The sequence below is a fragment of the Caloenas nicobarica genome, chromosome 1 (genome assembly GCF_036013445.1).
Source record: "Caloenas nicobarica isolate bCalNic1 chromosome 1, bCalNic1.hap1, whole genome shotgun sequence".
Classification (NCBI taxonomy): Eukaryota; Metazoa; Chordata; class Aves; order Columbiformes; family Columbidae; genus Caloenas; species Caloenas nicobarica.
Window position 1 is genome coordinate 66919042 of NC_088245.1, and position 13173 is coordinate 66932214.

The window sequence follows — 13173 nt, forward strand, 5'->3', positions numbered from 1 at the left end:
AGAGAAAAGCCTGCAAACATAGCTCTAATATAACCCAGTGGGTCAGAAAACAAGCCAAAAAAAAGAACCTCACTTCCCCCCCGCAAATAAATAAGTAATAATTTTGAAGCTGATCTCACAGAGTTTACGGTAACTTGGCTCAAGGTTTTTGAATGACTAAGGTTAGAAGTACTTTAAGGTATCAAACTAGCAAGCTCCCTGACTAAAAATAAGTAAAGCTCTCTCCACAGCTATTCTGGAAAAGATTAACTCCTTTCCTGCTGACTACATGTCTCATTGCTGTAAGCATGGAAAGTAATGACAACTTTCAACTGACCCTTTTTCAAAAAGGCCAGTGGGTCCCAGCCGTGACAAACTCTCAAGCCAAATGATATAATGTTCCCATATTGTGATGTCCATATTCCACCTCCACAATAGAATTACCAGACTTGCAGTTAGTCATACCTTCTTTTTAAATAAGAAAATGGATGTTAGACTATCAAAAGCTGCTTGAGGACTTTCTCAGAGGCATTACGAATAATTTAAGTAAATAAGACTAAGAGAGAACATGACTGTGTCATTGCCCTATGTCTTGTTGGTTCTAAATTGTTCCCAGTGCTCTTGATCAGAACATCACGTGCAAAGAAGAAAATTCAATTTTAATGAAAAAGCTCCTCTCCTTCTGAAATCAACACAAATGACCATACAGCATTTCTCTCAAGGTCAAGTGTTTTTAATACCAACAATGCACTGTGACTTCACAACTATTTAAAGGATCTTTTGCTTGAAATAATGAAAATCTTGGATCTTCCACTTTCTTTGTTTACAAGGTTGCACAATCAGATAGACATACCATGAAACTTCCACTCCCCTTCAGCTCTGTTTTGGTCAACCTTTGATTAATATCATATTTATAATGAATACACATTAATTTGAAAAAAGGCCTCCCATACACACCAATAATAATCCACATCACTCTCCATCTTCAAAATTGTAACACAAATCACTTCTGCTCCGTGCCATACAGCAGACATACATAAAACAAAATCAATCATGTTACTTACTAGGAACTCCAGACACCAGCCGTAATGGACGTAATACTCGGAAAGCCCGCAGTGCTTTAACATCGAATCCGGCACCTTTTCCTCCTATTGAATTCCCCCCATCTGCTTTGGTTGCTTGTTCTAAAATTGCACTAAAAAGCCTGCAAAAAGAAAGAGGAAACAATCTGTAGGCAGCCAGCCAGCCTTGGGCTAAACAGGAACAGAGATCATCGTCATCATATCACCCAAACTATCTCACAAACCTGTGAAGGGTGTCACACATCTTGGTTGACATTCACATATGGTGGAGGAGAGACAGACTCTTCCCATATGCAATAGCCTAATGGTGATGTCTATACCATTTGCAAAACACTTGTTTCTGGATCAGACATAAACACGACACGCTCCTCCTTCAGCCTAATGGCTCCTTGCAGCAGCTGTAGACTACCCACCGCGACCAGCCTGCCTGGTGGCACGTGGAGGTGTGTTCCCTGCCCCATGTGCTGAGGCATGCCGGGTGCCTCAAAAGGGCCACTTTAGCAATGCCTTGTGCCCATTTTAATGGGTCATCAACAGCAGAGCAACTGGGTGGGATTTTGAAGGCAGCCTCCAGGCTGTGCTTACCAGATGGTCTGGACATACCCAGCGAGAGTTGAGTGGAAAGGCTAGAAAGCACAAATTTTATGTTTTGCCCTTTCTGCTGCCAAAACTTTGCTATCTTTATTAACCAACAATTCAACTTGGAGGCAAAAAAAAATCACCATCCATAAATAATTCAGTCATTAATTGTCTGTTACCTGTTTTACAAGGAGTTAAGATCCACCAAGGTCACTGCAGGTATAAAACTCAGGGATCCTTCAAGGTGCAAATTTTTCAATAAGTGAGTATGCTCAGATAACGGGCTTGTGTACCCATTTGTACATCTCCTGATGCATTGGCTAGGGGAAGTGCAAAACTGTAGGAGTCTTATTATTAGAATGTTTTATTATACTAGTCTTAATGTTTTATCTTGCCTAGTAGGAGTAGCTGCTTTAAGGAGAGGGTGTCTCACTCAGAACACATTTGAAAAGGCAGAGCAAGGCATAAAAGAAAATGTTCTTCTCTGAAAGAGCTGAAGGCTCACACCACGTGTTAATAAGAACTTGATTTAATAAATTAGCTTTCAGGAAGCAGCTTCCATTTTTCTGGTAAAACATTAGTATCTTTGGGGAAAGATGGATTCCTCATGAATTTACTAATTACATTGCTCTCAGCCTTGAAGTCGTCAGCTTGAAGCCAGCCAAATTCAGTACATGTTAAAAGCTGTTCCAGTCTAAGTGGATGTTTGGTGGTCTGTAGAAAAAGCTTGCCTGTGACTGGCAGAGACCCATGGCCCACAGCGTGCCGTGAAGGTGCCAGAGATAACTTTAAAGAAGCCGCTTGGGATATCAGAAACAGCCTAGTTGGAGCAGCCTGGATTCAGCACTGGCTGATTTTTCTCTCAGATTTTGCAGTCTGCAGGGCTTCTGTTGGGATCTCATCTGTCTGTTCTGATGTATTCCACAGAGAACTCCCAAACTGCCTATCAAGCAGAGAGTGAGCTGCCTGATCTCTTTACAAGGAGCTCCAATGCCTGCAGTCTGCAGTTAAAACCTACTGATAGGGTCACAAACATAGAGAGCTTACCCTGGGTACAAAAAGAAGGATTCATTTACTGAAGTATCTAAGCCAACGTGTTTCCCCAGCACCATATCCACACAAAAATACGGATTAGGGGAGTGCAAACACAAAATTAGCTTCTTAAGCAACTTTTAAAAAATTTCATATGAAGAGTCTTACAAAACCTGTCAGCTGTGACTGAGGAACTCCTAACTGGATGTATTCAAAGTCTCAACTTCAAGCACTGCAGAAAGATTTAACAACTAGGTAACAAGCGTGGGAAAAACTGTGCGTGGGGAGGCTGGATGCTGAGTTCGTAGGTGTTGCAGACTGAGAAGCAGGATGCGGAGAAGACAAAAACAGAGCCTGTGAGAAATACAGCGTTGACTGCAGATATCACAGAGAGAGATAAACGAGGGCTGATGTAAAGAAACTGAATTATTGGAATGTATGTATTTCTTGAGCTGTGTATGCAAATTATACAGTTGCAATTTTCTGCTGGTCTTCACAATAGAAACACTGTAGGTCAAATTTGGGCTAATGTATTTTCAGTAAGCTAGTGATTAAGCTCTAGAAATATGCCCTATTTCTTATTCAAACATTTCTATCTTCCTAGTCAACAGAATTCCCATACTAGATGATGAGTGACATACCTGTACAACAGTCCCAGTCTCCTGAGATTCTCTGGAGGAAAAAGAATTCACTGCCAAAGGTTTCTTATGCTGTTTTTCAGCTCTCTTGCCATGTTGAAGACAAGAAATTCAAGCAACTCTGAGTTAGAAACCATGCAAAACTGTGGGCCTGTTCTGCTCGTCCCCGTTTTCACTGGCCTCATGTTTCACCAAGCAGCAGCTCTTGGCAGCTGGCACCAAGGGCATTTCTCCTGCCACTCATGTGATGCGCAAACCACGGGCTGCTCTAGAATTCTGCATCCTGAGAAAAGCTATACCTGTCCTAAACTAATTCAGGATGAACAGAAACTCTACCAGTAGGACAGCTCACTCCACCGGAGCAAGAACCTGCCTCCTCAGACTGATGCAACTCCACTGCAGGCCAGTTGGCCCAGTTGGTGTGCTCCAGCATTGACATGCTAAACGTGCTGTCTTGAGGTACACAGAGTCATCTGCGTTCTGTACTTCAGGAGCAATTTGCTGTAATTCCTACTGCTCCTCATTTAAAAACCTACATTTAAACTTTAATTGCATTGCTCCTGCTAGTTCTGCTTTAACAAATTTACTCCGTGCTTAATATCTTCCCCTGTAATAATCCTTGCTTTACTAATGCAATACAACTTTTTATTTCTCTCATTTATTTCACTCTCTTTCCCCTAGACTGTGCCCAATCTGGCCTACTGAATCTCTGCTCCACTCTTCAAATTGACAGTACATCTTGCCAACCCTACTTCATTGTCCCTATCACCTCCTGAGTTAGTGCATTGGCAGACATCTATGACTTGGAGGCTACAACTGCCTGTAAATTCTTATGTCCCAGAGGAGAGGGGGAAAAAATGTTCTGTTCAGAAATAGCACCAATGATAAGATGCAAAAGAAAGGTAAGACTTCTGACAGTCCATTTCATTACTCTCTATTAGGAAAAAACCCACAACCCATATACAGTTTGTAGCTTCTATGAGCTCTATAGACTCTTTCTAGTTTTTCAGCTAATAGTTTTCCAATCCTAAAAGACCTGAATAGATGTTAAGGTACTGATATACAACATGAGGCCGGAGTCCTTCTACCCTTTATTTACAAGGGAAAATCTGGTCTTTGATTTAAACCTCTGGGAAAAGTTTACAGAAGGTACGGTGGAGAGAGGTACAGTTCTTTCCTTCTCAATAGGTGAGTTGGCTGAAATGTGTGCACCGAGCATTGTGTGAGAGAATATTGCGCTGACAGAGAAATCAAAGTATGGATAGTATGAAAATGCAAGAGAGATAATCTCTTGTGGCTGCTGAAAATCTTGCCATTTTTCTGAAAACTGATATAGAAATCAATCTTATTTTCTTCTCGCTAACTACCTGCTAACTACCTTCTGCCAGCCTAAATTCATGCCCCATTTTCATTTGGATATAGTGCTTTCCACTGATGAAGCACAATTAACAGCATCTTGATTTCTGAACTATAAAGCAGAAAATTTATATCACACTCATGCATGTACGGACACACTCCTTGTTTTTTTTTTTTTTTACATTTACTTGTGAAGTATGAAGCAGCTTCACTGCTTTTCTTTCTTATATTTTTCTGTTTCCCTTTTGACATCTGAAATATCCAAAAGGTTTTTGCTTTGCTAGATGACCCCAACAGCAGCATGATAAGGCTGTAACCTGTTCTACAGCTCTTCATCTCTTCCTCTGTGGGGAGGGCACACTGATTTTTATAGCATAAAAAAAGAACTTGTCAAGGGCCTCCAGAATATAAAGAAAAAACAGAGGGCTTGGTATTTCTAAGGTCAAAAATCAGCAGAAAACATGGCTGAAAGAATCCTTACCAGTATAAACAGTAAAATACAATGATTTTTTTTCACAGTGTTTTACAGTTCACCTGTGATTTGTGATTGTGAAAGTGTTTGTGTCTGCCCTTTAGAAACTCCCCACAGGTCTTGAGAAAGACATGTACTGTGACCGCATTTTCCAGTCTGCTCTGAATTTCAGATCCTTTCCAAATACCTTCACTGCTTACCTTCCCAGTAAGACTGCCTTTCAAATTACAATTTTTTTTTTCCTGGCAGAAGCTGTGGGTCCTTGGAGAACGACTGTGCTTGGCAGACAAACCACAGCACTGCCAGGAAAGACAGATATTCTTCTAGCACAACATTTTCAAGTTGGTCTTCTCTCAAGAGAGATTTCCTCTAACGGCCTAATATTAACGGACATTGCTGTTATATCTGAAAGTTTTAATGTTTTCCAAAAGAGGAACAGTAAAACTGAAGGAAACAGAAAACAATTTGACTACCCATTAGTGTTTGTGGGTTGTGCCTCATTAGGCAGCTTAGGGGTGAGATCGCTACTCTTAACTAATAATGTTCTTATCCATAGAGCCTCTGATTGATACCCCCACACAGACATTTTTCTTCAAAGCAGCATTTAATGGTGCTGCTACAGCAGGGTCATAGGCTATTTAAAGATAAGCTAGAGTCAAGCTTTAAAAGACTTAGCTGATGAATAAGCAGATCTCCCACACTGCAGGAATGATAAGCTGTTAAATGCCTACAGGTGTAAAGTGCATCCTTTCTCTAGAAACCGTAGCAGTTGTATTCAGTGCTCCCCTCTGTTGCTGTGTATTCCTGTGGCCTTGTTAGAACCACTGACAGTAAAATCCCTCTGGATACCAGGGGAGCTATCTTCAGAAGGCACGGGAAAGTATAGAGGCACACTGTTATATGAATTTTTTATAAAAACTGAGACTTCCCTCTAGAATTTATGCTTGGTCCTACACATGTCCATTTTCCTCTTACTCTGCTGACCTGTATGTTTTAACACAAAGGAAGATAGCTATACTGTATTATCTCTTCAAGATATGAGTAGTAAGCACGATACACTACGTGGATTTAGAGACAAATTATTTAAACCACCTTTTTTTTTCTCCTTTAACTTTTAACATTACTTGAAGAGGTACTTCCTACCCAACCTTTCTAATTTTTGTAGCAAGGACAATCATCATTGGAAATGAAGACGATTCCTGAGGTAGAACAAGCACGAATGGGAATTACCACTTTTTGGGGGGGTCTTGATTCTTCCAGTATGCGTCCCATACCATAATTTGCCCCACATACCAAATAAATCCCTCTGGCCAGTGCTACAGCTGTATCTAAACTACTCAGCTTTTTCCAATAGATCCATCAACAGACAGAAAAAGGCACCAAAATGAAACATTACCAGCACTTGCTTTCTTCCTCCTCTTTCTCTCTCTCTAAAATTTATTTTAAACCTTTTCCACGGGACTTCCTCCTTGACCAAATATTCAAATGTACTGAAATTTAAACATAATATCATTGAGGGGTTTCAGACAGCCTCTAGGAAAGAAGATAGGGCAGAACAGGAACAGATGGTATCACCATGTAAACTTTGCAGAGGGGTTGTAGAGAGAAAAAGCAGCACACCAGCTTAGACTGTGGTACTGTAGAGTGCATTTAAACAGATAAACATCAAAGGAACCCATCTGGCCTTGAAGTGGAATCTGTCACTTGAGATCATTACTATTTAACAGAGACCTTGGGGTCTTGGCCATGTTTATTATACTCGTGTAATCCTTCCCCAGTTACATTTTTTTGTTCCCCATCTAGTGACTGAGAGCTGCTGGAGGCAAGAACGGATAGACAAGCTGAGAGCCACAGCTTCTGTCATTGGCAAGGGAATTAATTTCAGGCTGAATACCATTTTGCTGATTAACTGTCCTAGTAGGAAAACTGAAAAGGACTGTAGTTAAACTAGATATAATGCTGCCCTCTGATTTCTGGAGCCCTGCTCTTTCATATTCCAATGGAAGAAGAGGTAACGAGTCCTCCCTTTAAAAAGTTTCTTCCTCATAAAAATGAAAAAGGAATAATTATAGTACATTCACAGGACTTTTGTTCTCCAATTGTTCTTCAACTTACGCAGCACTTCCCAAGCAGGTGAGATAGCTGAGGGCATTCAAATGCAGAACCAGCTAGAGAATTGGACACCAACATCAGGGGAAGGGTTCAGGATTTTCCAATTACTAATTTCCTGTGGGATCCTCTGGCTGCCATTAGGAATGAAGGAGAAAGACAACCGGGCACTTCTGTAAGGAGAAGCATTATGCCCACATGGAGGCAGAGAGGTCTTGAAATTAAGAATCGGTTCCAGCTGGTCCTCCCTTCTCCTTACTGGGAATTCTCATTCCATCCACTTTTCCCTGAAAGGCAGGTCTTGCTTGACCAGCCTGATCTCTTTCTATGACAAGGTGACCTGCCTAGTGGATGAGGAAAAGGCTGTGGATGTTGTGTACTTAGACTTCAATAAAGCCTTTGACATTGTTTCCTACAGCAGAAGCTGGAGAAGCTGGCAGCTGATGGCGTGGATGTCTTTAGTCTTTGTTGGATAAAAAACTGACTGCATGGCTGAGCCCAAAGAGTTGTGGTGAATGCGGCCAAATCCATTTGGTGGCCGGTCACAAGTGGTGTTCCCCACCACTCAGTATTGGGGCCAGTTCTGTTTAATCTCTTTATCAATTATATGGATGAGGGGATCAACTGCACCCTCAATAAGTCTGCAGACAACACCAAGTTGGGTGGGACTGTTGATCTGCTGGAGGGTAGGAAGGCTCTACAGAGAGGCCAAGTGCTGGGTCCTGCACTTGGGTCACAACAGCCCCAGGCAACACTACAGGCTCAGGGAAGAGTGGCTGGAAAGCTGCCTGGCAGAAAAGGACCTGGAGGCGTTGACTGACAGCTGGCTGAACGTGAGCGAGCAGTGTGCCCAGGTAGCCTAAAAGGCCAACAGCATCCTGGCTTGTATCAGGAATAGTGTGGTGACCAGGACACTAGGGAAGTGATCGTCCTACTGTACTCAGTGCTGGTGAGGCCCCACCTCAAATACTGTGTCCAGTTTTGGGCCACTCACTACAAGAAAGATATGGAGGTGCTGGAGTGAGTTCAGAGAAGGATGATGAGGCTGGTGAGGGTTCTGGAGCACAAGTCTGATGAGGAGCGGCTGAGGGAACTGGGGCTGTTTAGCCTGGAGAAAAGGAGGCTGAGGGGAGACCTTATCGCTGTCTACAACTACCTGAAAAGAGGTTGCAGCATGGAGGGTGTTGGTCTCTTCTCCCAAGTAGCAAGTGATAGGACAAGAGGAAATGGCCTTAAGTTGCACCAGGGGAGGTTTAGATTGGATATTAGGAAAAATGTATTCACAGAAAGAGTTGTCAAGCATTGGCACAGGCTACCCAGGGAAGTGGTGGAGTCACCACCCCTGGAGGTGTTTAAAAGACGTGTAGATGAGGTTCTTAGGCACATAGTTTAGTGCAAGAGTTATGTTAATGGTTGGACTCTATGATCTTGAGGGTCTCTTCCAACCAAAATTATTCTGATTCTATGAAGGAAAGTGGGAGGAATTGGGTAGTACACAGCAGTTTGCTGACATAATTTTTTGGGGCCACCACAAAAAAAGTCAAGGAACTAGGTGGACTTTGGTTTGGAGTAGAAATAAGGAGGGGTTTTTGATGTCAGAGTGTCCCTTTTAACATTTTCTCTAGGAGGTGACACACGATTTCCTTGGTAAAGAGGTAAAAAGACTAAGTTTTTGTGGGCGATGAAACTCCTTAACAATGGAGTGGTGGGAGGATGGGACAAATTACTCAGGCAAAGAAATACTTATTCTCTTTGTCTTCAGGGATAGTTTATCCTTCACCTCTTCCCTTCAACAACCACAATTAAACTCCCTTGCTTATCTGTTACCCTTAGGTATAAAAAGCAGAAGGTGTTTTATTTTGCTTTTGCTCAAATAAATTAAATGCCAAGCTTGAAAAACACAGAGAGGAACAAGGGGATTAGAAAGGTTTCAGCTCAAAGTGGCAATTTGATTTACAATAGTAAAAAAAAATAGTAAAAAACAATAGTAAAAAAAAAAAAAATAAATAAAAAAAAAAAATCTTTAAAACGTTAAAACATTAGAAGTGTCAGAATCAAAAGTATTGAAATCTCCAGCAGAACAGTGCAATTGAACTGAAGAACTTATTTCTATTTGTAAATATGAAAACCTGGGATTTAAATTTTTCATCCATCTTTGAGAATGAGAAAAATCAGTAAAAGTTCACAAGATGGCAGAATTTATTTATCATCCAACTCTAATCTTAACCAAAGGATCCTGCCTAGATGGTTTTTAATGTGCATATAGATTTACAAAGGGATTTTCTTCCAGTTAAGTATAATCAAGCATTTGACTTTATCCAATAGTCTTGCACTGCTTCCTCTTTTCATCCATATTCCCAAAGACCAGTTTAATTTCCATATCTTGCAAGCCACTAAAAGCCTTGGAAAAGACTAAACAGCAAGGGACACCAGGCAGAATATATACATCAACTGATTGTCAATCTTTAATATTTACCTCAGGGTAAATCATTGCTACACACTGAAATCAGCATGCATCAAGTTATATCTGCAGAAGAACAGTGACTTAACTGTACTTTTAGGTTACACAATAAAACTTGGTAAAACACGTGGAGTCTGTAGGGGGACTAACACAGGAGGGAAAAATGCTGGTTGCAGGAGGAACATGATAGACAACAACCTCTAACATCACTCATAGGTAATGTACCACCTTCACGCTCCCAAATGTTGCCAGTGTTCCCATGTGCACCTTGTATGCAAAGACAAAATGCTGGTACTCACCCTACTACCACAATTATAAAATCTAGTAAATTCCAGCCATTGCGGAGGTAAGCGTTGGGGTGAAAGAGAAGTCCATATGCTATTACTTTTAAAAATGCTTCCACTGTAAAAATTATGAGAAAGAGATATTCCACTCGTTCCTGGGGAAGACAAGAGAAAAAAAGAGACAACTGTTAGCGTGAGTGACAAACTGTGGATAAGGACATTTTCTTCTGTCACAGTCCACTCATGCAGCCTCCAACTCACTGACTTGCCACTTTGGTACATCTAACATGCACGGCTTGCCAGAGGGCCCTTCTCCTCAGGCTGGCATTGGCCGCAGCCAGTCTGACAGGACAGTGGCAGTAAATTTTGGTTGGGCTCTGAAATTTGCTGCCCTTGCCTTGGCAGGGACCAACCGCTGCATAGGCCTATGCAAAGGAGAGGATTAACACAGGCATGTCCTAGCACTCAGCTCACTGTGGAGTACATTGCCAAATATTGTCGGCCATCAGAACTGCATCCAATCCTTTTCTACTTCTGCAGAGAGATGCAGAGAAACATAGACAGGGGCCCTCCCAAGAGTGATACGTGTATGTCATGTGAATTGTGAGGTTGTCCTATGCAGGGACAGGAGTTAGACTTGATCCTTGTGGGTCCCTTCCAACTCAGGACATTCTATGACTCTGTGTGTCAAACTGTGCCTTCTTTGGGATTCCCTTTTCTGTTGCTGTGGAATAGGTAGGCTGAATACTGATGATAGATGATTTACAGATCAGGCTGACTAATGCTAGAGGCTTTTAGACATTCCATCAGGAATGTACATGTCCTTGTGAAATGCAGGCTGCAATTAAGCGCATCCAAACAAAGTCACTTCCAGCGACTACAGTACAGTCTGATTCAGGACAAGCAAGCAGGCTTTTCGAGTCAGTACACAGGCCCACTGTTTCTCGTCTCTGAGGTTTTTGGCCCCAGTGTCGAATAACAACAGCAGTATTGCAGAAATGGTAGGGACCTCCACCTAAGTAGGAGGAAAACTACAGCATTAGGTAATCACTACCAAAGTGCTGCATGGCAAGCTGAGTGGGAAAAAAGTACGTGCAAACAAGATGACAGCAAAAGGAGATTAGGTCCCTGCAAGGCTAAACTACAAAGTAAGCTATCAAAAGTTAATATTAAAGAAACAAAAATGTGAGATAAATATAAACTAAAACAGCCTAGGCATACTTGGTCATATCTTACAGGGTACCCAGCAAGGCAATCAGGCAGGTCACTACTTCATTTTTCTTTTCAGCTCCACCTGCAATTGCCCTGATCCTCTATCCAGCTGAATGCGTATATGATATTTTCATATGACAGAGCAACAGAAAATGTGCAGGATTACAAAGAAATCATTCCATCATTTGACTCAGCTGCCCATTTGAACTTCTTCCATTCAGCTCCAGGTAATTAACAACAACTCAGTAGCAACCCATTGATCCAAAAAAAGCAATTTCCAGTTCATCTGCATGTTTACATTAACATGTTATTTTACATGACTGATAAATTCCATCTGACAGTAGCAGGCACATGTTTGTGCTTTAAAATATTGCGTTTTTCCCTCAGACAATGATTTCACAATGCTTGCAGTATTATTTTGCATTGCTTAGTATGGGAATTACTTAAAAAAGAAAAAGTATAATTCTGTAGTTATCTGAACCAGTCATAATGCTTTTGAACATGACCACCACACAGAATTCGTCCATCATCATCCCACACATAGACTGGTCAGCACACTAAGGATTTTACTCCTCTTGAACTCAGAGAAGGAAACAATGGTGTACAATACTAGTGACTACTATGTCCTCATCTCCACAAATAGCAAGTGCATTATTTTAGTTGGCACAGGAATTGGCACATGAGTGCTAACAACCAGCAGTGCAGGCATGGGCTTGGCCACAGAAAAAAGCTCCATAATGGCTTGCACACTCCTGGAAGGGGCTTACCTGGCAGCTCTTCTCTTTCTACTGCTGCTGACAATTGAATGGGTACTAATTGATGTACAAATCATAGTCAAACAGACCCAAATGATCAAACTCTGTGCACGTGTTTGTAAAGTAAGATAAGCTATCATGAAACCTCCTAAAAACAAACAAACAAAACCCCACTAAACACAAAAAACAACCACCAAACACAAAATGATTGTGTGATGCAAAGTCTATGCCATGTCTTTTTGATTGTCCTGCACCTTTCCGCTGCCACATGCCTCTACCAGAATGGTGCAAGGCCAGATGTCATCCCATGCAGACAGCCGTGGTAGCTCTGCCTGGGAGATGACGTTCTACCTCTGAAAGGACAAGGTAAAACCTGTGTAGAGGCTGGAGGAAGATGGAAATGGGCTCTGCAGGGGAAGAACCTGCCCTGAACCAAGCATGGGAGTTGGGAGTGTTGTGCCTGGGACCGTTGTGACCTCACTAGGGATGAATGGACATATTTTAGGATGGAAACAAAGGTTTCTCTTGCTGCAACCCAGCCCATTACTGAGTCTTGCTCCCTATTTCAGCCAAAGGCTTTCCAAAGTTGTAAGCAAGCTTTCTTTCCTTCCCACTAAAGGAGCCACAGTAGGTCCAAGATCACTCTCTCATTCAGACTGTCTTTGAGGTTGCCCTGTTGCACTGAATTAATCCAGCATCTCATTCTGTAAACAGGGACACAGGCTCATGAAAAAATGCTGTAGGCCCTAAAAAACAGACCTTCCCAAAAACACCTCTTGACAGTTCACAACCAAGACTGATACCAAGGGGATGTTGAGGAGCCTACTCTCTTGCTTAATAACTCCAGGTCCAGTTAGAAGTAGACTGGCAGAACAAGAGAAGAGGAAGGCCTAAAGCTGACCCCATGCCCAGTGATTTAACAGCAAATGCTGTCCTTGACCTCCAGGCACCCTGGGACAAATGCCGCTGCCAGCTCTGTGTCTGGCTTTGTGCTGCTCCTGTAGACACAGTGCTGTGCAGGCCTGCCTGGCCAGAAAAGCTGTTCCACTCCATGAATTTCATTGAAAGACCTGTACTAATGCAAACAAAAGTCCAAGAAATTAAGTACTTGAGAAAATTCTGGAACTTTTTTATTTTTAAATATTTAATACTGCACACACCAGCTAGTATTTCAACAACTAACAGGTTCCATTTGGTTGGGTTTAGAAGCCTCA

The 13173-nt window shown here is 41.9% G+C and overlaps 1 protein-coding gene across 3 annotated transcripts in view; it reads right to left on the reverse strand.

Annotated features, from left to right (window-relative positions):
* CACNA1C (calcium voltage-gated channel subunit alpha1 C) overlaps nt 1–13173 on the reverse strand; it is a 485027-nt gene that overhangs the window by 190834 nt on the left and 281020 nt on the right. For all 3 annotated transcript variants that reach the window (XM_065626926.1, XM_065626928.1, XM_065626927.1), the window contains exons 4-5: nt 10008–10147; nt 1044–1183 (exon numbers count right to left, since the gene is read on the reverse strand). In XM_065626926.1, the coding sequence (XP_065482998.1) occupies nt 1044–1183; nt 10008–10147 (280 nt within the window). The remainder of the gene's footprint in view (nt 1–1043; nt 1184–10007; nt 10148–13173) is intronic.